At 48.9% G+C, this 23,352-nt stretch overlaps 1 protein-coding gene across 2 annotated transcripts in view; it reads right to left on the minus strand.

Annotated features, from left to right (window-relative positions):
* SRRM4 (serine/arginine repetitive matrix 4) overlaps positions 1-23,352 on the minus strand; it is a 151,086-nt gene that overhangs the window by 31,714 nt on the left and 96,020 nt on the right. For both annotated transcript variants that reach the window (XM_040443745.1, XM_040443744.1), the window contains exons 2-5: positions 10,271-10,417; positions 6,123-6,209; positions 3,579-3,650; positions 945-971 (exon numbers count right to left, since the gene is read on the minus strand). In XM_040443745.1, coding sequence (XP_040299679.1) covers positions 945-971; positions 3,579-3,650; positions 6,123-6,209; positions 10,271-10,417 — 333 coding nt within the window. The remainder of the gene's footprint in view (positions 1-944; positions 972-3,578; positions 3,651-6,122; positions 6,210-10,270; positions 10,418-23,352) is intronic.

A 23,352-nucleotide genomic window follows, 5' to 3' on the forward strand; every position in this document is an offset into this window, starting at 1 on the left:
GAGACTCAGCCTGGGCAGTGGAAGAGCCCAGGACCTCACTGAAAGGTCCAGGTTCACGTCCCAGCTTTGCTGCTCAGTCGCTGTGTGACATCAGGCAAGTTACCTGTCCTCTGGAAGACCCAGTTTCCTTGACCGTGAGGTGGGGCCATTGCTCAGGCTGCTGGGCTGGGAGGCTGGCTGACATTGGTAATCGCTCTCTACCTGTTAACTGGATAAACAAAAGAACTTTGCACTCTGCCAACTGCTCTAGGTGTGGCTGTTATTTAAGAAGCCACTGTAGGGTGTCCTGATCCTGTGTCTGACAGACGTGGGTTTGAATTTTGGCTCTGTCACCTGACTCTGTGTCTGTGGACACGCCTGTCACATCCGTCTAAATCTCAGTTTCCTCATCTGTAAAATGGGAAGAATAAATACATCCACTGTACAGGGTTATGATGGAGATCAGTGGAGGTTAAATACGCACACACATGGCAGGGGCTTAGTGCAGGATCCAATTTATAGTGGCTACCCTGTAGGTGACAGCTCGATCTGTGCTCACCTAGTGTTTCCAGTCCAGTAGGACTTGGCCTCTGTCCCTTGGCTAAGATCTGGGAAGGCTTTGGTGGGGTGGCTGGGGCCGATGGTTCCCTATATGCCCCAACCTGGGATTTCAACGTGATAAAACAGACTCTGACCAGGGTAGCCAGACTTTCCAGGGAGGGGTATTGGTGGGGGCTGGTCCAGGAGCAACCATCCAGCCTGACGGAACGCAAAAGCTGGCTTGGAAGTTTCAGGGAAACCAGCCCAAGGCCCTCATTTTGGAGGAAACTGAGGCCCAGGAAGATGCAGGGGGTGTGCTCAAGAGCACAGAGATGGAGACGGAGAACTGACTCTAGAAGCTGCCTAAGACCTTGTTAGGAAAGCAGGAAGCAGAAGCAAGCAGCCAGAAATGACAAGGTTCTTACCTGTGCCTTCTCTTCTTGGAGAATGACCTGATTAAAGGAATTAAAAGGAAGAGAGACAGGGAGGGAGGGAAGGGAGAGAGGAGGGAGGAAGGAAGAAAATAAATACAGGTGAGTCTGAGATTTGTTTTCCTGGGACAAACGTATCAGTGCATTTATGGTCATGCTACACGGGGGTCAGGACACCCGGCGAATCCTCCTTCTGTCACAGATTTCGGACAATGGACACCATACGGGAGATACTGGTTTGCATTTCGAATTTCAGTCAAACCCACCGGAGCTTCAGTCCTCACCCCAAAATTGTCAGTGAGCCTGTCTCAGTTGGGGGTGGATGAAGGGGATATACAAGAGTCCTCTGCCTCCTCCCCTACCCCCGGGTGGGGTGAGCCTAGTGGTGGACTCTTCATCCTCCTCCTCCTCATCATCACGGGACAACCAGCTCCCACGTGTGGAACTTAACTGCGCCAGGCTCCATGCTAAGCGTCTCCCACACGCGCAGTCTTCACCCAAACCCTGGGAAGTTCTAGTAACAACCATTTTGTAGACGCTGAAGCTCAGAGAAGTTAGTTAAGTTGCCCAAGGTCACACAGCTCCACCCACGTAAGTCCTAGGGATTCTTCAGAGCTCCGCTCAGATATCACCTCCTTGTAGCATTTTCTGATCCCCTCAGGCTGGTTGGGTGCCCCAAGCTTGGGTGAGCTTCTGAGCTTAGTCTTATACTGCCCTCTGCACATTATAATGACTCATCTTCCCCACTAGAAGGTGAGCCACTTGAGGTCCAGGGCTGGGTTTTGGTCACTGTTCTGTTCCCGAAGCCCAGAATCTTATTCATGGGATATACTGGGTATTCAATAAATAGATGTGAAAAATGGGATTTTTTTTTTTTATTTTTATTTTAGCCCTGAAGCCATGTTCATGGAGGGGAGAGAAAGAAAAATCTCTATGCATCCCCCACCCCTAGCTCCTATCTCCAAAAAAGTCCACTATCATTAACCCAACATCTCAAGAGCTTGGAGAAGCAGGGCCAGAAGTAGGGTGGTGCTTAGCAGGTGGTTTGGAAAATACCAGCAATAGCATCTTCCCCTCTTAATCTCCACCTCCTGGGCTAAGCGTGGCTGGCAGAAAAAGCCGTTCCTAACTTTCTGGCACAGTCTCTTTCTCAACGAGGAGAAACCCTTGAGTGAGAAGCCATTTGACTTCTAAGATCCTGATATGGAAAGGTCCCCCAAAATAGGACAGATTGGTCAGCAGAGGAAGGCGGCACTGCCGCCACAGGGGACCCCACGTCGGGAAGGGTTTCTAACACCAAATTAACAACGTTTTGCTAACCAGCTTTCCCACGTCGTGCTAAGCGTGGACTCAACCGTCGAAATGTCTGGGCAGGCAGTGGACATAGCAGGTGACACCAGACTGAGTTGAGATCATTCTGGCAACAGGGCTGAGATGTGGCCACACCCCTGGCTTGGAAAAAGCCACGTTGGGGGCAACTTTGAACCAACGGTGGGATGCAGGGGGGGAAACCCCGGTGGGATGCAGGGGGGGAAACCCACGTGCACTCTTCTCCTTTGTTCCACTGTGATTGTTTAATTGCACAAGTAATCCACCACTGATGTAGGCAGATTGGAAGAGAGGGATAAGCAAAAAAGGATATATACCGCTCTTTCCGTACCGTCCACAGCCAAACACAGCAAAGAACTTACACTGGGAATTTCAAACTCCCTGCCCCCAGGGCCAAGCGGGCTTCGGAAATGTGTGTGAGGGGGCGCTAAGTGGGGCCTGTAGCACACGAAAGCACCTATGCTCTGTCTAAATGCACAGCGATCCCTCAACCCTAGCTGGTGGCCTCCTGTGGGAAAAGTGGCCCAGTGAAGGCAGAGCTGCTGATTTAACGGAGGAACTGGAAAACTTGATTTTTTTGTTTTATTATGCAATCTCCCAATTATAAAATGCTGAGTTGGCCCATGAGCCACAGATTTGAGTCCTCTGGTGTACATCCTTCCAGTTCTTTAATTCCCCCCCCCCCACACACACACATACATGTGTGTGTGTGTACGTGTGTGAGTAGTGGGCACCTTTCAGAATGTGTGTGCAGCTCACAATGCCCCTTAACAACGTCCACAAGGGTGGACAATCCCAGAAGCCATGTTTTACATGTTCCATCCTCTAGGACAAGTGGGACCCACCAGAGAGGCCCTTCCTTGGGAATCTGGAATAAGGAACAAGCCAGAGGGCTCCTGTGTCTTCTTGTGGCTGGGTCTGCCACACAAAGACATGGGAACAGGGTGCAGCCGTGTCTCCCCGTGTGGAACAGGGACTGTGTATCCTGCTTGGGTGCTACCAGCTCTCCACCCCCCGGTCCCAGCCCCTCACTGAGGTCTGACTGGTTCCTGAGACACTCCTGCCTCCTTATCATCACACATCCCTACGGGCCGGAGTTGGCTTTAGTGGGCCTCGGTTCCTTGCAACCAAGTTCTAAGTTAGACAAGAAAAAGGAAATAACAACACACAGGTGAGTATTGTACATAAGTGAAATGATAAGTTTCCCAGTGAACTTTGGGCGCCACCCACTCCCACCCCAACCCCCACCCCACCCGGAGGAGGAGGAGGGTGTTTGCCAAGGAGGAAGAAGGACAATACCTGTGTCGCTTATGTTTCTTGGAACCTTTCTTCTTCTTTTTCTTGACAGGCGATGGACTGTATGATGGGGACCTGCCGGGGGAGGAGACACCTTCAGAGGGATGTTCTTAAGGGCCAGCATGGGCTTTCAGAGACCCTTCTCCCGTCCCCACACAGGGTCTCAGCTCTTTCGGTAACACACACAAGGGTAACACTGATACTGACATTAACAGTACTTGCATTTATCTATTTGATATAATCAAGTCTGCATTTGTTTTCAATGTCACCATGTGCTTTATAGGCATTACCTCATCTAATCTTTCCACACGCTCCCCACGTAGGGACAATTGCTACCTTCCTTTTTCATACAAGGAAAGTGAGGTTCAGAGAGGTAAAGTGACGCATCCAAAGACACACAGCTAAGACGTGCACGAGCCGAGCTTCAAACTGAAGCCTCACTGAGAGCAGGGGCCTTGCTCTCAATCCCTGTTTTGTCTGCTCTTCTCCCCTCAGCTCTGCCCTTCCTCTCAGATACTTGAGGTCTCTCTTGTGCCTCACCCTGTCTCCCCGGTAGGGCCGAGCCCTTGGAGGAGACCTCGTCAGGCTGTGGTCGGCACGGGTGGTGCTCTCAGGGGTTACCCAAGAAACAGAGCCACCCCAGGAACCTGACTATGATTCAAGACTGAACTTCAAGTGACCTGAGTTCCAAGCTTGACTGTACCCCCGACCCATGAAGTCACCTTGGACATGTCACTGCAAGGCTGAAACAGATTAGGAGTTTCTTTTTTTTTTTTATTTTTTTTTTTCAACGTTTATTTATTTTTGGGACAGAGAGAGACAGAGCATGAATGGGGGAGGGGCAGAGAGAGAGGGAGACACAGAATCGGAAACAGGCTCCAGGCCCTGAGCCATCATCCCAGAGCCTGAAGCGGGGCTCGAACTCACGGACCGCGAGATCGTGACCTGGCTGAAGTCGGACGCTTAACCGACTGCGCCACCCAGGTGCCCCCAGATTAGGAGTTTCAAAGTCAATGCCAACAGGGGCCTCTCAGCAGGAGGGGTATAAGACAATAGAGACTGGTGAGGACTGTGGTGAACCAGAGAGCATCTGCTTCTCAGATCGGCCGGAGGTCTTATGTAGGAATGCAGCCCTGGGCTTCTGGAACGCCTGCCTTTTCAACACAAGTCACCAGAAAAACACATCTTCATGTGAAATCTGGTTTTTAAATGACGGCCACCAATTAGACAAAAGAGGAGCACTTGGGTGGTTCAGTTGGTTAAGTGCCCTGACTCTTGATTTTGGCTTGGGTCATGATCTCATGGCTCCTGGGATCAAGCCCTGTATTGGGCTCTGTGCTGACAGCATGGAGCCTGCTTGGGATTCCCTCTCTCCCTCTCTTTTCCTCTGCCCCTTCCCTGCTTTCTCTCTTTCTGTAAATAAATAAATAAACTTAAAAAAAAAAAAAAGACAAAATAAGCCCTTGTAGGTCAAACAGAACATGTCTTTGGGGGGAAATGCAGGGTTGAGAACAACTTCTCTTAGGGGACCACAGCACCTGTCCCCCAAACACATACCCAGGGGACATTTATTGGATGAACAATTGAATTAGTGAAGCCTGATTTCCTTCTTTGAAGTGTTCTGCCCACCCCTAAAATCAGGAACCTCAAAGCCACTTGCCCCAATTCCCCCCCCTCACCCTACGATGTAGGGTCTTCATTCACACTCCCCTCTGGGTCTTCTTTGGGCCTTAGAACGAGGCTAAAAGGGCATAGCAAGAACCCGGAAAATCTGGAGTTGGGGCCCGAGTCATCCAGACACTGCTCTCTGCTGCCCCCTGCAGGCCTCTTCAAACACTGCCTCTGAGGTTTGGCGAGATTTTCAACCTGACCCCCTCTGGGTCTGGAACACTGGACATAATTGTCGTCTTGAAGAAAATCTGGAAGTACTTTTAAATTAAAAAAAAAATTAGAAGAGATTTTACAAAGAAAAAAATCCATGGGGCACAAAAGACTAATTGCTGGCCAAAAATATAAACCTCATTTTCCTTGGCATTCATCTGCTAGGTGGGAGTAGGAGAATCAACTGAGGAGACTGGGATCCCTGTAAATCTGTCACCCTCTGTCCCCTGCCTTTTTTTTTTTCTCATCTCTGAAATGGGTACAATAATGTTTGGTAAATTGTGGTCAAAGGGAAAAGACAACATGGAGATCACAGTGCTTAGAGCATAGCCCTCCACACAGAGTAAGTTCTAAAAAAAAAAAAAATCACATTCATGGTCATGATTCTGCTGATTCACTGGTCATTTGTTGTGTGCCAGACACTATGACAGCTCCTTCCACAGCCATTTTTCTCCATCTGATTCTCACAAACGCCAGGTGTAATCGGTATTTTATACAAGTGGAAACAGGCACAGAGAGGTGAAGGGTCTTGCCCAAGTCACACAGCTAGATAAGAGGCAGAGATTCAAACCCAAGGGGAGTCACTGTTTGACTCTGAAACCCATTTTACCCCTACTTCATCCTTTCTCCCATCTTTAAGATTTCATCTCCCCTTAGGACGCTCACCTCCTTCTCTTCTTCCGGGTGGATTTCTTCTTTTTCTTCTTCCCCCTGGAGGAAGTTGGTGGCGTCAGGTCTTTGTCACAGGAGGCACTGTGGGGAGCACAGAGTCAGGTATTAGAGAACCCAGGACGCCCCAAGCCCCAACCAGGGCTGCTGCTGCCGAGGAAGGAGGACCCAGTTCCTTGGAGGATGAAGGACCCATGGCGAATACCTAATTACCACCTCATGGTTGATTTGGTCATACTGCAGATTAAGCACTTCAAATAAGGAGTTAATGCCGACCTAATGAGACAGACGTTGTACTGTTACCCAAACACCAATTGATTATTTAAAACAGAGTTATAGAGGTTAACTGCTCCTTAATAGATTTATTATTGAATTTGCAAATGGCTCACCTTGGTAAATAAATCACTTTTTAAATAATTAATCAGCAGTTCAGCACCCCCCCTCCTTCCCCAGTACTTCATGTCCATCGTTCTTGCCGGAAATTTAATAGGAGGAGGAAGTTATGTTAAGTAGCAGCTGATTATTAAAAGTATATTTGCCGAGGTCTAATGTAATGAGATACATATCTTATATCGCTTCACAGAACCTCAAAAACCTCTGCTCTTCAGGAATAATTATTTCCCATTCAATTAAATTCAAATGCTCTGGCTGCAGCTGAATGAAGTCAACTTATCTCCTTTTATAATTGGGGCAGGCTCCAGGGATTTTTTTTAAAACACTATCCTGTGGCAAAAGGAGATGGGTTTGGGAAGAAAAACTGCTTGGGGACTGAAACATGCCCACTCAGTTGAACGTTACCGGGAAAATGTAGTATCAATAAGAATACTATTGTTGTTATTAGCGTTAAGACCACTATCATTGATCCCCTTATTATGTGCCAACCGTTTTACATATACAAAAACACTTTGAAGGCGGTATGACTTTTAGGGTCTCATTTTACAGACACAGACCATAAAGCACAAAATCATGAACTGGCTTGCCCATGGCTGCATCTGAGGTGGGATTGCAGTCAAGTCCTGTGTAATTCCCACCCAGAGAGCTTTCCCACAAAACCAACTGCCTTCTCAAACTTGTTTATGTGGACATTTCTTTTGGAAGTCACCCAGCTCTTTAAAGGCCATCATCAAATGCTGCCATATTGAATTCCATTCTAAGAATCTGGATCATTACGGGTAGTAGAAAAAATGACCAAGCGACTAGACTATCTGTTAAGGTCTCTGCATTGCCAATAAATAAAAATTGTATAGTTATATCTAGAACGTTTTCAAGAGAGTCACTTTAAGCAGGCTTAAATCAAATATCACAGGATTAAGTACCTCACTACTTAACTACACTTATGTGTTATAAAGCACAAAGCATAGTACACATGTCCAGGAAGCAGACGGGCTGCTTGTGTAACTGTGGTAGACCACTTCCAAATTTTTCTGGCAACAAGTGCTTGACACAGAGTAAGAGCCTAATAAATATTTGTTGGGTGACCTAATGAGGGGTGATGGATGCAATAATTTAGCCACTTGTTAAATTATCTTGTTTCACATAAACACTTTGCAGTGTAACCATTGCCAGGAATTTGAAAGAAAAAAAAAAACCCTAAACATTTAAGGAAGAAATGCTTAAAAAGGAAAAAAATCCTTAAAGCTGTGTCTTATAAAATAGAGAAAGATCTCAATGTTTCAGACAATTATTCTCACTTCTTTTTCTGGAACCCCAGGGTCCCAAGGAAGCAGGCTTGGGAACCACTTACCCTCCTATGTGAGCGATGGGGTCAAACGGAGAAAGGCCTTGACTTTGGATTTGAGGTCTGTGAGGGGAAAATCAACCCCTTCTGCAAATCCTTTTTCTTCCTCCTGTACCTGTGTGCCTAGGTGTGCCCTCACAGCAGGGCTGGAGGGGCCAGACTAGTGGTTAAGTAAGTACACCGCAGTCACACAAGCAGCCATGGAATATGCAGCGGTTAAGTGTTTAGTGATTACACACGGAGTGGCTCCGTTCACAATGGTCAAACATGCAGACTCTGCAACCATAAAGAACGCTGGCTATAGACGCTGACACACTCCCGCTCCATTACCTCCTAGCTCAGCTACCTCTCTGGGTATCACGTGCATCATCTGTGAGATGGGAATAAAACATGATATCCGTGTCCCACGTTTGTCACAAGCAATAAGGCCCTCACTCATGCAATGCGCCCTGGTCTTCAGCAAGTTCATGTAAAAATGGACTTTCTATTATTGTTTTTTTTTTTTTTTTTTTTTTTTAGCATGTCAGAGAGCGGGTCTCAGATAAGAGAAGGGAGCAACACGCTCCGCAGTCAAAGGGACTCTCCGCAGCCAAAGTGACAACACGGTATCCCTGTTGAGATTTTCATGCCTGGAGCCTGCTCTTCGGGCCCCAGGGCACCCCCACCGGCATTCCCAGCGCCCCCCACATTCTAGGCTCACGGTCAAGATCTGTACATGCATATCTGATTTAATCCTCACTCTGATTAGGAGATATATATCTCAATATTCCCATTTTATAGTTGTGAAAACTGAGGCCTGGGAAGGAAAACTAAGTGCCCAAAGTTGCTCAGTTAGTACACGTCTATCTCTATGACACAGTCTCGCCCTTGGATTGAGAGACAGTGTTTTCGAAGTATAGAAACGCCCTTTCTCTCCCCTCTCTCCATCTCCCTCAGCCTCTTATGGAAACAGCTTTTTTCCTGTTTCCTGGAGAGAATTCTCCAGATCTGATGTTGACCTTCACTTCTCCAAGCTGATAGGACTTCACTCTTTCTCCCCCATTGACATCAGAGCCTAAATAAACCCCGTGGCCGAGACGGTAGGCTGGGTAGAGAAGTGGACTTCACCTGTCAGTGATATTCTGGCTTCCCAAACCACTTCTTCAGAATTCAGATTCTTAACTAGACAGCCCTGCTCATGGGCCTTGGGAGTCTATGAATCCTCTGAAATGGTACGTGGAATTTGGGGAGTTTTCTTGGAGCATATCCACACTTTCCCTGGTGGCAGCACTCATAGCTTCCATGTAATTCTCAGATGGGTGCCTAATATAGTTTAGAGTCTGTACCTTAGGAAACCAACAACTCCAGGACATAAAGAGAGAATCTGGACCAGATCAGGGGTCCTCAGGCTAATCTTGATCCTGCCACCTACTGTCCTCAGTTTCCACACCTGTCAAATGGCTTTGACACCCTCTGATGCAACAGGAAGAGGTAGGGATTATATCTAGGGCACACCATTGGCAAGGACACTAGGTTCATTTTCCACATGTCACTGAGGGGGTAGGTACAAGCCCAGGGTAGTGAGAGAGTGGTGAGTTAGTTTCAACCAGCTGATAAGACCAGATAATAAAGACCATGTTGTCAACAAAATTGATTCTCCAGAGGCCAAAGACAGACTAGGCTTTATATGTGCAGGGTGCAAAACTTGAAAATAGAAGCCAGGGGATAGATTAGCTTTTTCATTAGCATCAAAGTATAACGTGGTAGGTGTTAGTCTAGGATTTAAGATCAGAGAGACCATATTTCAAAACTTCACTTTGCCACTTACTGGCTGCCATATTTTTGGCAAGTTACATTACCTCTCCGAACCTCAGTAAAACGGTGTGTCCTCAGATGTCAGCACAGTGCCTGTCACCAATGGGTGCTCAAGAAATTCTGGTTGAATAACTGAATTTAAGGAGTAAATGCAAAGATCTGGATCTCAGGAGACAGATCTGGGCTGAAGTCATGACTTGGGAATAAGTAGCTTATACAGTCATTAAAATGGACAGGAACTAGCTCGATCATCTAAGGCAAAGGCAACAAACTTTGACCCCCAGGCTGTATCTAGCCTGTCTTTATAAATAAAGTTTTATTGCAATGCATCTATACACCTTATTTACGTAGAGTCTGTGGCTGTTTCTGGGCTACAAGGGCAGGATTGAGTAGCTGTGGCCGAGTCCATCTGGTCCTCAAAATATTTGCTATCTGGTCCTCTACAGGAAAAAAAAAAAAAAAGCGTGCTGACTTTTGATTGGGTTTAAGGGTCTGAAAGAGGAATTTGCAAAGAGAAGGAGAGGAAGAGTGGCCAGAAAGACAAACTTCACTTCTGCATTCTCAACTTGAACCTCCTCACTGGACCCCAGAGAGGGTTGGGTCAGCATGTCACCTGCGTGCTCTGGCAGGACTGAGCTCCCGGCAGGCCTTGTCTCTCTCCCAGCTGTTGGTGCCCAAGGCCTCGGTGGCCAGATGCTGGCTCAGCTTTTCCGAGGGTCCATCCTGAGCTGGAACCACAGGGCTGCTCTGGGGTTCTGTCCTACAGGGGAACAAATAAAGAGGCTGAAATTGTTAGGATATGACAAGGTCTTCGCGTTCATCAGACATTCAGAGACATCCTAATATGGCCCAACTTTCCTTGCAGTTAGGTTGGCACCGTGAGAGATTATCTTTGGCCACTGGTCTCTCGGTGGAAGTGACGTGTGTCATTTCCGGTTTGAGCCAGCAAGGTCTGTGTGCCTTCTCCAGCTCTCTCTCCCTCTGTTGCAGTGACCTTGGAGGTCACATACCCCGAAAGGTGAAGCTACTTGACGGAGGAGAGATGCCTGAGCCACATCGGACTTTGCATGATAGAAATAAGCCTTGGTTGGGTTGAGCCACTGGGATTTAGGGGTTTATTTGTTACTGTGGCATTGCTTATCCTCTCCTATCCTGACTAAACCACAGGGAGAGGCTGGAAACCAGTGTTCCACATCCTTGCTCAAAACATTCAGTGGAGGCCAAAGCATGAGAGAATCAGTTCCAATGCCCCTTGGCCATTTGTGTCCCATTTCCCTTCCCTTCCAGAGATGGAAGAGGTGTACATAGTTGGGTTCAAACACTGTTTCCACCACTTAGTAGATAGAAGACTCCATCTCTCTGTTTTGCAGCTTCCTCAGTGATCAGATAGGGAGTAACACTAGTCCTTACATTGCTGGATGGTTATGAAAATGAGATAACATAAAGCAAACAAACGGCCTTAAAAAGTGTCTGTTCCATTCCCCTCTGCTCCACTTTGGTGTCCTTGGCAGGTATGAGGCCACCTGCCTGGGATGCAATTTCCATGAAGGCCTGAAGCTCATCCCTCTGCCTCTGAGAAGAGCCCCAGACAACTCTAGGAAAACTACCTGAGTCCCACTTCCTTCTTTGGGACGCAGAAAGGAGAAGGAAGTCACCTAGGTACTCAGTCTTTGAAGACACTGCCACTCATATCTCCTGGCCCCCAACCTCAGGAGTTTGGGAGGAACAGGTGGACTTGGCATCATCCAGCGAGTGCCCCTCCCTCCTCACCCTGCCTGCAGAGTCCGGGTCAAGCACTGACCACAGGCAATAGCATTTCTCCTGCGCCAAGCACCTGCAGCCAGTGCGTCAAGACTGGTTTTATGACTCAGGATGAATGCATCTGATAAGCCCCCTGCTCCTTAGGGCTGCCCAGAGAGCAGGCCAAACCCAGTCAATACTGAAGGAAGGGCAGCAAAACACATCCGTCTCTGTCAGCCGCTTATCGGTGCATCTTTAGAAGCAGAGCTGAGAGATGCGGCAAGCCCAGGAGGGATGGAGACTCTTGTCGGGGCCGTCCAGCCCTCCTCACTGCCCACGCCAGGCTTCCAGAACTCCGGTGTTCCCTACACCTATCTGCTCTGCTTCTCCTACTCTGAGGGCTCCATTCCCATGCCTCCAGTCTCTTCATATGGAATTCTGTCGTGATTCTGCTCAAACAACTCAGAGCTTACAATTTCTGCCCAGTGCCCAGCAACACTTGCCTCCTGTCATACTTGACCGGGCCTAGGCTAACCTGCGTCCAGGCCAGTTCTAAGTGTGGGGCTGCAGTGAAGAAGAGAGAGGTGTCCCCTGTGATAACGGAGTTTACATTCCAGACCGGGGGCGGGGGTGGGGAGCAGGTCTAAGCGCATACACAAGTAATAACGTGGCTTATTGGATGGCAATAAATCATGGAGAGAATGAAACAGTATTCTGTAATGGGAGGGGGTGACTGTTCTTTTGTACAGAGTATCAGGGAAGAAGGCCACTCTGGAAGTAACCGGGGGACGGGGGCTTAAAGGAATAGGAACTCACCTTGCAGTGAGTGGTGGTTTTAAAATGTGTTCACAGAGTCTTTGACAGCCCTCCCATGAAAAGATGCAACCTAATTTCCTTCCCCTTGAATACTGGCAGGGCTTAGCGATTCGCTTCTAATGACTCGAAGGCAGTGCAAGTGATAACACGTGACTTCCGAGTCCAGGTCACAAAGGCGGCTTCTGCCTCGCTCCCCTTGGACTGATCACTCTGAGGGAAGCCGTCACCACAGGGTGAGAACCCTCAGGCAGCGCTATGGGGAAGCCCGCTTGCAGAACAGCCGAGGCTTCCGGCCACCAGCCACGTGCACACGCCAACTTGGAAGTGGACCCTCCAGCCCCAGTCGTGACTCATCAGATGACACTGCAGCCCGGGCTGACATCTGCCCACAGTCTCACGCGAGATGCCCAGCCAGAGTGGCCCAGCCAAATTCCTGACGGGGAGACATCAGAACTGTTTGTTGTCGTTTTCACCCCCCCCAGCCGGGGGGGGGGGGGGGTGGGGTAATCCGTTGCCTGGCGATGTACAGATTCTACACAAGTTATCCATGGGAAGTGGAAAATGTGCTCTAGGCGGAAGGAATGGCAGGTTCAGAGACCCTTGGCATATATTCACGAGAACGAACAAGCAGGGCTAGGGTGTGGTAAGAGGGGAGACCAGAGTTCGCGTCTTGTAGGTCATGGGACTCTGCGGCTGAGATGGCACGGCTTTTGAACAGAGGACTGACTCACATGGTCTGCCTCACACTTTAGAAGGATCAGCCCAGTGGCTGAAGACACTAGACGCAAGGGAGGAACAACAGGGAGGGAGGTGCATGCAACTGTCCAGGTTCGGATCGGTGGGTTGGTGACGGAGGTGATGAGATGTGGTCAGATTCTGATATTTGAAAGTGGGACTCCAGCATCATTTGCTGCTGGCTAAAGGTGGGGTGGGAGAGAATAAGAGAAGGGGAGGGGTCAAGGATGACTCCAAGGTTTTGAGCCCGAGCAACCGGCAGGATGGGTCCCCACTGATGAGGTAGAGATGGTGACGCCGGGGGCAGACTTAGGGGGAGATCTAAGCCCTATTCTCGGATACAACAGTCCTTTTGCTACTATGACTGCAACTCCTGATATGAGCTGTTGCCATTTCATTATCTTTCCTCACGCCAGACTATGAGTTCCCTGGGAGTGGGACTGTGTCTCACTGCCCCAGAGCCCACTGCGTGGTAAACACTCAACATTTGTGCAATGAATAAATGAAAGAGCACATGCATTGGCTAAAGAGAACACGCATTTGTTTCAAAGGGTTAGAAAGGGATTTTGAGATGCTTTGAGTTAATCCCTTCACGTCACAGTTGGTGGAAATAAACCAGCCAATGCCTCAGTCAACTCCGATGGCTCAGTTGATGCATTTTCTATTGTACCCCGTACTTCTCCTAGAAAAGTGATCAGCGAACTTATCAATGGATGTGTGTTGCCTTGAGCTGGACACACGTAAGAATGGGGTTTTGGACTCTGGGGCATTATAGGAAACCATGACCCAAATCTGTATCCGAGGCAAGCCCTCAAAAGGGAAAAATAAACAACAATAACTGATGTGAGCAATGTGGCAGTGAATAAATAGACTATGAGTAAGAGCTGGCATTGTGTGGAAGGTCTCAGTGACTTCCTGCTGCTGGAGGGAGAGGAGGCATGGGTTATCTGTAGCACAGGGACAGATGGGGAATGCTACTGCCAGGCTCTGGTGGACCAGGCTTAGGGTGAGGACAACCCTCATCCATCATCGCCAGCATCAGGGACTGGCAAATCCTGATGATGTTTTGGTGGGGTTGCTGCTGTTATAACCTGATACGGTCGATTGTTCTTTTCCCCCCATAACGCTGGCTTCACCTTCCTTGTGTTAGGTACCCCACAGGTACTCCCTGCGATTTTTGCAAACAAGCTAAAAAAACAAACCAAACCCGAATTAATTCTACCAGGCGGATAGGGAGTTGTGAGGGAAGGAAGAAAGGAATTCTCCATAATATCATACAACTTTTAAGATCTTTTTTCAAGATGTTCTGACACTTGGCTTCTCTGCTTCCTGAAAACTGAAGGAGGCTCCGAGTCCATGCAGTCCCAGGCTTCCCAAACCTGGCACAGTATCAGAGGCTCCCAAGGAGCTTTTAAAAATACAGACTTCTCGGTCCCAACCTAGCCATAATAAATAGTCTCTAAGGGGTGAAACTAGGAAATCTGCATCTTAAAGAAACATCCCCGGTAATTTCGCCTCCTTTGGATTAAGAGTGAATCCAAACTGATTGCCAGAACTAAAAGGCTCTGCATGACCCGGCATCTGCCCCGACCCTAGACCCCATCTCTTACCCTTCTGTCCATCCCTCACTCTGCTCCATCCACATGGCTTCCTTACTGTCGTCCCTCATGTGGAAAAGGGCCTTTGCTCAGAGGCTTTGCCCTTCTGTTCCATCCATCTGGCATGCTGTTCCTCCAGTTCTTTGCATGGCCAGTTCCTTCCTTTGGTTCAGAAGTCACCTTCTCAGAGAGACCCTCTCTGACCCCCTTAAGTGATTTTGCCCCTCTCTTCACCTGCCGCCAGCACAGCAGTCTGCTGTCTCTCCCCTCAGGGCACTTGTTACTATTTGAAATGACTATTTTATATGTTTGTTTGCTAACCACTTGTCTACTAGACTCCAACGTTAGCTTCACGAGAGTGGGAACTAGCCTCTTTTCTCACCACGGAATCCCCAGGGATATGGTGCCTGGCATAGTGTGCCCTCTTTTGCTCAATAAACATTTGTCGAATGAATGACTGATGGATGGATAGATAAATGATGACTGATCTCAGGTGGGAACCACAGATCAGAGGCAAACTCTCCTTAGTATAAAGAAGCAGTGGTCCAAGGAGAAGGGCCCGCCTCAGGTGAGACAGCATCTCAGCGGACTCAGACCTCAGCCGTGGAGCCCCTCTCCCCCAAGCCACCCCCCCCCCCCGCCAGCTTCCTTCCCCACCTCCCGCTCTGCAGCCTTGCAGGGCTTTAAGAAAAATTCTGTGTTCTGTCTTTGCTGAGGAGTCCCGGCAGCTGCCTCATTCTTACCACAGGGCCCTTCGATGTTGCATAAAAAAGCACTTAAAAGGAGGCGAGATCTTCAGGGGACAGCTAAAACAGTGAAGTCAAGGGCCGGCACACTCCACTTCACAGAGGGAGGGAGGGGGCCGTGCGTGTTGAATTCCTCAAGGCCTTCCCCGCTCTGTTCCTGCTAATCAACGACCTGGAGCTTAGATGCTGCTCTCTGTAGTCATGGCAACCAGCAGATTCCCAGCCTCCGATAAAAGTCAGGCCTGAACTTTCTACAAAACTCTCCGAGATGCCCGGCTCCCTAGCTGCTTCCCTGCTTCTCACATCAAAGCGCCCTGCTCCCAGCAAAGTGCTCACCGGGCCCTGGGTTGGGTAGAGATCCCCGTGCCCCAAGAACTAGATTGAGTTAAACACCGACTGGGGAATAAGAGACAAATAATGTTGGAGGGGAGTAGGAAGGGCCCCCCACCCTGGCTCTCCTCTGTACTGAGTGGGGAAACTGAGGCCCCAAGAAGCAAGGGACTTGCCCAAGGCTGCACAATGAGTGACTCAGGTCAGAGCTGTGGCTGAACCATGGCCTTTTGACCCCCAGTCTGGTGCTCTTTCCGTGTCACTAAATCACAGCAGCAGAGACAGCATTTATCAAGCACCTACTCTCTGCCAGACACCGGGGCCACACACCATCTCATTTAAGCTTCCACAGAAACCCAGGAACAGGCATGGTCGTCCCTACTGTACAGGTGGAAAAACTGAGACCCGGGGATAGTAAGAGGCAAGAACAGTAGCTGCCCTGCCTGTTTATAAGAATCAACTGAGGAAAAAGGAGAGAAATCTGGAAACCACTTTGAAAATGTAAGGAAGTCATACGTGGGGGTATAGGGTGAATCTTGGTCATTTCATCATAAGACAGGGACTTGTTTTATGTGTTTGGAGAAGGGGCTGTATCTCAAGTTTGGCTTGGATGTTATATTCCACAAAGAGGAATGGCATTTGGTCATTAGACTGGGGACGCTTACTGCCTTCATCCCCTTAACGGCTTCTCCTGGGTGTAGAGCACTAGTCCAGCATCTCAACTGAAATCGACAACCCTCTGTTAGGTGCCCAGTGTAGTGAACTTATCCCCATTACACAGATGAAGACACTGAGACCTGCAGAGGAAAAGGCTCTTGCTTTCCATCCAAGGTTCACGCCCCAGGTTCTTATTCTACACGTGCATTCAGGCCTGTGGATGGTGCGTCCTTGTCCCCATGCCGACCAGACACCTACAGTCTGCCTGTTTGAGTAAGAGTGAAGGCCCACACCCTCAGCCCACGAGTCCACTAGAAAGCTCAAGCCTTATCATGGGGCTGACTCAGCCTACGGACAAGATGGGTTGGGCTAATCTGTGCCTTGGTTCCTGGGGCTTCAGTCTGGGCCCTATTAATATCCTGGCCTGAGGTCTTGGTACCAAGTCCTTTTCAGGTTAACTAAGCCTGGTTGGGGATAATCTGCAGGAGCTGTGACTCTTTGAGTTTGCTACCATGGCTAGAAAAAGTATAGGGGCTTGGGGGAAGACTGGGGATTCCAGAGAGCCACTGAGGGAGACAAAGCTGGGCTCAGGGTCAGTAATGCTCATGCCACTAGGAACCGAATGAGAAATAAGAAATTTTATGAAGCTGGCATCTCCCTCATTATTTAATTCATTTGTTCAACAGCTGTCTGCTGAACCCCTACTTAGTATCAGATTTCAAGGACTGTATAGTAATTAAGACTTGTGTCTGCCTTCAGCCTGCAAGGGGAAGACAGATCCCTCAACTGGAAATATGGTATGGTAATCTCAGAGGGCCATGGAACCACAGAGAGAGAGAGAGAGAGAGAGAGAGAGAGAGAACACTTAATCCAGCCATGGGAACGTGGGCAGGTGGCCATGGAAGGCTTCCTAAAGATATATGGAAATTGGTCAGGAGAGTGCAAAGGCCCGACATCAGGACACAGCAGTGAACTTCAAGTAACTGCAGAGGAGGCAGTAGGCTGAATGAGACAGTGGGGTGGAGGGTGGAAAGCAACAGTTGAGCCTGGTTTATTTCACTTCAGCAAAATGCCCTTAAGGTCCATCCGTGTTGTCACAAATAGCAGGACATCCTTCTTTTCATGGCTGAATAGTATTCTGTTGTGTTTATGTAAAATAATTTCTTTTTCCATTTACCCACTGATGGACATTTAGGTTGTTTCCATGTCTTGGCTATTGTAAATAATGTTGCAATGGACATGGGGTGCAGGAGAAAAAGAAGCTGATACCGGGGAGGAAGGCAGGGACTGGGTCCTTAAGGGTCATGTGGAGGACAGACAGGTGCTTCTCACACCTTCACGTGCACCTGAATCTCCTGGGGATCTTGTTAGGCTGGAGATGCTGACTCAGCATGTCTGGGTTAGGGCCTGAGAGTCTACACTTCTAACCAGTTCTCAGGTGCTGCTGTGGCCCCAGGAACCCACACTTGGAGTAATCAGATTGTAGATTTCACAAAGGATTTGGACCCGACCCTGAAGGCTTGCCTATATAGACAAGCACAGCCCTCTAGCACACTCTCTCTTCGGGCAAGATGACAATGGTTTAGTTCAGCTCTCACGGCTGAGAGCATTTGAGTGTGGGAACATGTGTATGTGTGTGTGGTAAACATGCTTGTATATCAAAAATTGTCCAGTTCCCAAGTTCAGGTCAAAGGACAAAAGAACCATATGGAGAAAAATCAGCTCAGCATTTCTTACCCAGCTCAGCCAAGCAGGTCAGGCCCCCGACATGCCTGGGTTGTGGACTCTCATCACTGAACACATCCATCCTCTGCCCTCCCATCAACCCCAAATTCAGCCAGTCGTTTCTCCCTCCCCAGGCTGGCCTGTCGATTGCCTATTTGCCTAGGGAGAGGGCAAGTGACTGAGAGGGGGATTGGATTGGATTGGATTCTGGGGACTGCCTGGAATATAGGCTGCCCGTAACTTGGGAAATGGCTAAGTTCCAAAGTGCTGTGGTTTTCCACTTGAACGGGCTGCAAAAAGTAATTAGGTGATGCTGAGAAAGTACAACGGTCCTGGGGTCCTAGTGACCTGGGTTCAAGCCCTGATTCCTCCAAGCTGTGTCACTACAGGCAAGAATGACATCTCTGGCTTCAGCCCAGGGCACCCTCAGGACCTTTCTACCAGCTGGAATTGCAGACAGGGTTTAGGTTTCTCCACGGAGCATGAGTGGCTGACTATATTTTCCTGCCGTGGGAGGGGCTGTGCTAGGTAAGTCCCTTTGGGCATCGTTACAGCCACTACTGGAGGAGGCACCAAGCAAGCAGGATCTTCTGGGAACAGGACAGAAGCCTCCAGTCCAGGGTAGGGAGGAGCCTTGGTTCAAGAGCCAAGAGAGTAAGGACTGGTTCCAACAAGTGCTGCCAGGGACCGTTCGCTTATTCTTTGCTCAGTCACTGGCTCAACAAATATTTATTGAGCACCTATTATATGTAGTCCATGTTCTAGGCACCGGAGACACAGCAGAAAACAAGGCAGGAACCATCTCTGCTTGGCGGAGCTTGCATTCTACTGGGATGGGCAGAGGGAGGAGAGCAGAAAATACACATAATTAAGTGGGAAATACGTAGGCTATTGGAAAGTGCATACAGAAGAGAAACAGAGGATAAGGAAAGCTAGGAATGCTACTGGGAGGGGGCTGGAATTTTAAATGTGACCAGAGAAGGCCTCCCTTCAAAGGTAACATCTGAGCAAGACTTGAAGGCACTGAGGGAGGAAGCCTCATGCATGCCCGGGAGAAGAGCATGATAGGCAGAGGGCACGGTCAATGCAAAGGCCCTGAGGTAGGAACACACTAGACGCAATGAGGCTAGAGCTGACTAAGGGGGACATAAATTAGGAGGGAGCATCAGAGAGGTAATGAGGGACCAGATCATGGACTGTCTGGTGGACTATTGCAAGAACTTGACTTTTTCTCTGAGTGAGACAGGAAGCCATTGGAGGGTTCCAAGAAGGGGAACAATGAGGTCTGACTTAGGCTTTACAGGGTCTCCCTGGAGGCATGCTGAGTGTAGTGGGCAAGCAAGCCAGGATAAATACAGGAAGACGAGTTGGGATTATTGCAATCACACACCTGACAGAAGATGGTGGCTGGGGTCAGGGTTATCACTGCCGTAGTGGTGAGAAGTGGTCAGATCCTGGACACAGGTTGAAGCTGGAATCCATGGAGTTTGCTCATGGATTGGACATGGAAGTGTGAACAAAAGGGGTCAAGGGTGACTCCTAGGTTTTCCTCTGAGAAACAAAGAGGATGGAGCTGCTGGTTGCTAAGCTGGGGTGGCTGCAGGTGGAGAAGGGCATTTGGGACATGCCAGTTTTGAGACGCCAATTAGAGATCTATGTGGAAATGGCAGGTAGGCAGCTGAGTGCCCAAGACTGGAGTTCAAAGAAGACATTAGCGCTGATGAAGTGCATTTGAGGGATGTTGGCATTTAGATGGTATTTAAGGCCATGAGATTGGATCTTCTTGGGGTTAGATAGAGCACCTCGCCACAGTGAGGTGGGAAACTGAGGAAGTCGGTTAAGCTCTGTGCCAGTGAGGTTTTCGAATAACAAGATGGCTCAACAGGAGTGCCCCAGCCTGGTGGACTGGCTCTTAAAATATACAATGGACCATTGAACAGCACAGAGGTTAGGGGCACCGACCCCCGTGCAGTCAAAAATTCATGTATAACTTTTGACTCCCCCCCAAACTTAACTACTAAGAGCCTACTGTTGACCAGTCAGCCTTTCTGATACGTAAACAGTAGGTTAACACATCTTTTGTATGTCATCTGTATTATGCACTGTATTCTTACAACAAAGTAAGCTAGAGGAAAGAAAATGTTATTCAGAAAATCATAAGGAAGAGAAAATACATTTACAGTCCTGTGCCGTATTTACGGAAAAGAATCCACACATAAGTGGATCCTGTGCCATTCAAACCTGGGTCAGCTGCACTATAAAGTGTCTGACTCCTCCCATTCATTCATTCATTCATTCATTCACTTATCTGTTATGCCTTCTTTTACTCCTGGTGGAAGGTCATTTTAAGATGCTCTAGACATGCTCCTTCCCCCAAGAAGGCTTTCCTTACAATTCAGAGGAAGACATGGGTCAGGTACATAAACTCTCATGAATGAAAGTGACCCAGGAAAGGAGAAGCCCTAAGGAAAGAGGACAAGGTTGGAGGAACAAGACAGGCCGTACAGACGGGGAAGACTGATTGGTCTGCGGAGGGTTCGGTAGAGCATGGTGATCAGACTCATCAAACAGATTCTGCCCGGCCATTCACCAACTGGGTGGCCTTGGGAAAACCTCTTCACCTCTCTGGTGAAACACAAATCATATGACCCTCATAGGGCTAGAATGAGAATAAAACGGCACGATGCACGCCCAGCACTTCCACGGCGGCACTTTAAATATCAGCCACACTTCTCAGGATAGGTCACGTTCTTCTCTAGCCTCACTGCTGATTCTGAGCCCCTTTCCCCAAAGAGCCCAAGGCAAGGGATTCTGCAGAGTGGGAGCGCAGGGAGGTTGGTGTGCCCTTGAGTGTCTCAGGAGCTCCTCCCTACACCGGGACCGTGGCTCTCCACCACCAAGCCGAGTGGCTACCTCAGAACCTAGCAATGGTCCTTGCCCCATTCCCTTCTGTGTCCTGCCTTCTTTCTTTTTCAATAACTCAGGGATGAATTTGTTTCTCCCTGTCGTCCCAGAGCCACCCACTAGACTCTTTCATCATCTAGAACTACAGTTGAGGCTTCTGAGAGTATGGTGCAATTTGGACTTCGTATTCCTGTAGACACATACACACACATGCACATACGCCTCCTTCCTGATGCTGAGGTTTGGAAGAAAATTCCTAACAAGCAGAGAGTAAGCTGCCACTGAAATCTGCAGAGAGGACAGAACAGACAAGCCACAAATCTCGATGGCAGGCGGCGAGCAGGCGGTGAGCTCCTGAGGTCTGGGCTCGTTAGTTTTAAAATAACACAGCAGAGCAGTGAGATAAAGGGCTTCAGTGGGGGAAAGCTGTCAGACACCTCGCCTCACACTGTTGGAACCACCCGAGGGGCCCCGTCTCTCCTCCTGGGTTACAGAAACACAGACTGCCAGCTGGGGCAGTGGGCCAGATCACAGAGTCAGAACCTGTCAGAGCTAGGCCAGGCCCGGGAGGACTTTGAACCCAAGCCTGGAGAAGCTGGTGTCCAGAGGGGACAAGGGCTACATTCAAAGACACTTGACAAATTAGGGGCTGTGCAGGGACCACCACTCAGTTCCTTTGCTGCTGTAGTCGATGCTGTTGGTCAGATCCTAGGCTGATGTGAATATTGGCTGCGAATGCCTCACAGGTGCCCCTTTCCAGAAGGTTATGTCCACCCCTGGGTGGGGCAGAGAGGCAGTCCATAGCTGATGACTGACTGTCTTAAAGTACAAAAGACCTGCCCACTTGCCTCAAAGTAGGACCAACTCTAAGGTTTAATTCACACTCCAGAGCTCCCCCTGGCATCAGGCTGAGGCTACACTCCAGTAGAAACTACATCTTCCCTTAGCTTTCTGCCCCTGCCCTAGCATGCTCCCTCACTTCCTTTCTCCTGAGAGCACAACCTCAACAAGTCATGTGCACCCCAGTCTCTGTCTCGGGCTTTATTTCTTGTGAATTCCATCAAAGACCCAGACCCAAACCAAGTATTTCCTCTATCAAACTACTAAATGCAGAAACAATGGTTAGTTAAGTACTGTAATTTCCGGAGTCAGGCAGACATAGGTTTGAATCTCCACTTTGCTACTTCTGGGATGTGTGACCCACAGGATGTTAAATTTATTATCAACAAGCCTTAGTTTTCCCATCTGAGGATGGGAAATGTTAATGGGGTTGTTAATATTACCTGCCTTATAAGGTGGTTATAAAATGTTTAGCACATTTCCCAGATACATAAGAAACGCTCGGTATATGTTATTTGATGATGATGATGACAACGACGGTGGAGCCAGAATAAATGGAGAGGTTGGTCCATCAGAACTCCACCAATCAGCGGGAAGCTCTCAGAAGACTCCGCCCCCGCAACTTCAGCACAAATCACCAGCGAGTTCTCAAACCACGCCCTCTCCAGCCTCCCCGCCCTCCTTTAGGCTTGTCCCAGAGGCCCCATCCTTTGCCATCAGGGTTCTTTCCTGACAAAGGATTCCCCGGGGGGGGGCGGCGGGCCCGGGATCTCTGGAAGGAGCAGACGTCTGGCTTTACACAGAAGTGGTCATTTCTCAATGCCAGCCCAGGCATCCAGCTGTCCCACCTGTAGGAAATGGCTCCTCCACAGTAATTCTGATTAAAGAGTTGATGGGAAAGGTCTGTCCCTCCACTGGGACTTTTATCTGCCTTTTAAAAGTCAAACCCATTACCGCAGGATTGCGGGTTTATTAGAGAGCTTTATCTTTATTAGGCAGTCAGCTTCGTGATTATTGCCCACCAACTTTGATGGGTTCCTCTCGGCTCTAGGAGGACTTGGGAGCAGGAGTGAGTTGTGGCAGGGACACAGACATCACGGGAGATGTCAGGGGATCTTGGGACAAACCCCTCCCTAGCATATGGGCAGAGGTCTTTTTAAGCTCCGAGGTATCTCTGTGTACCCCGGGGAGCACCCAGGAGCCACCCAGACCTTTGGAATCAGACAAACTGGAGCTGGGAAGCTGGTTCTGCCGTTTTCAAGCTGTGATCTTGGACGAGTCACTTCATTTCTCTTCTGCCGAACAGGGTTAATGATATTGTCCGGCTCGTAGAGAGACGATGCACATGAAGTGCTTAACACCGTTCCCGGTGCAGAGTAAGCACTTAATCAATGTTAGCTGTCATTGTAATTGTAATTATTCATTGTAAATAGCCTTTGGGACACAGGCGCCCAACTTCCCTGTCTTTGCTCAGGCTGATCCTTCTGCCTGCGGCGCCCCCTCTTTCTTTCTCTGTAAAAAGAAACCCACCCATCCTTCAAGGTTCAGCTCAATAATCATACCCTCCTTTTCTGACCACCCCTCGTCCCTGCCCGTAGCCCTAT

Source organism: Herpailurus yagouaroundi, unplaced genomic scaffold (genome assembly GCF_014898765.1).
Source record: "Herpailurus yagouaroundi ecotype Mexico unplaced genomic scaffold, PumYag 191, whole genome shotgun sequence".
Classification (NCBI taxonomy): domain Eukaryota; kingdom Metazoa; phylum Chordata; class Mammalia; order Carnivora; family Felidae; genus Herpailurus; species Herpailurus yagouaroundi.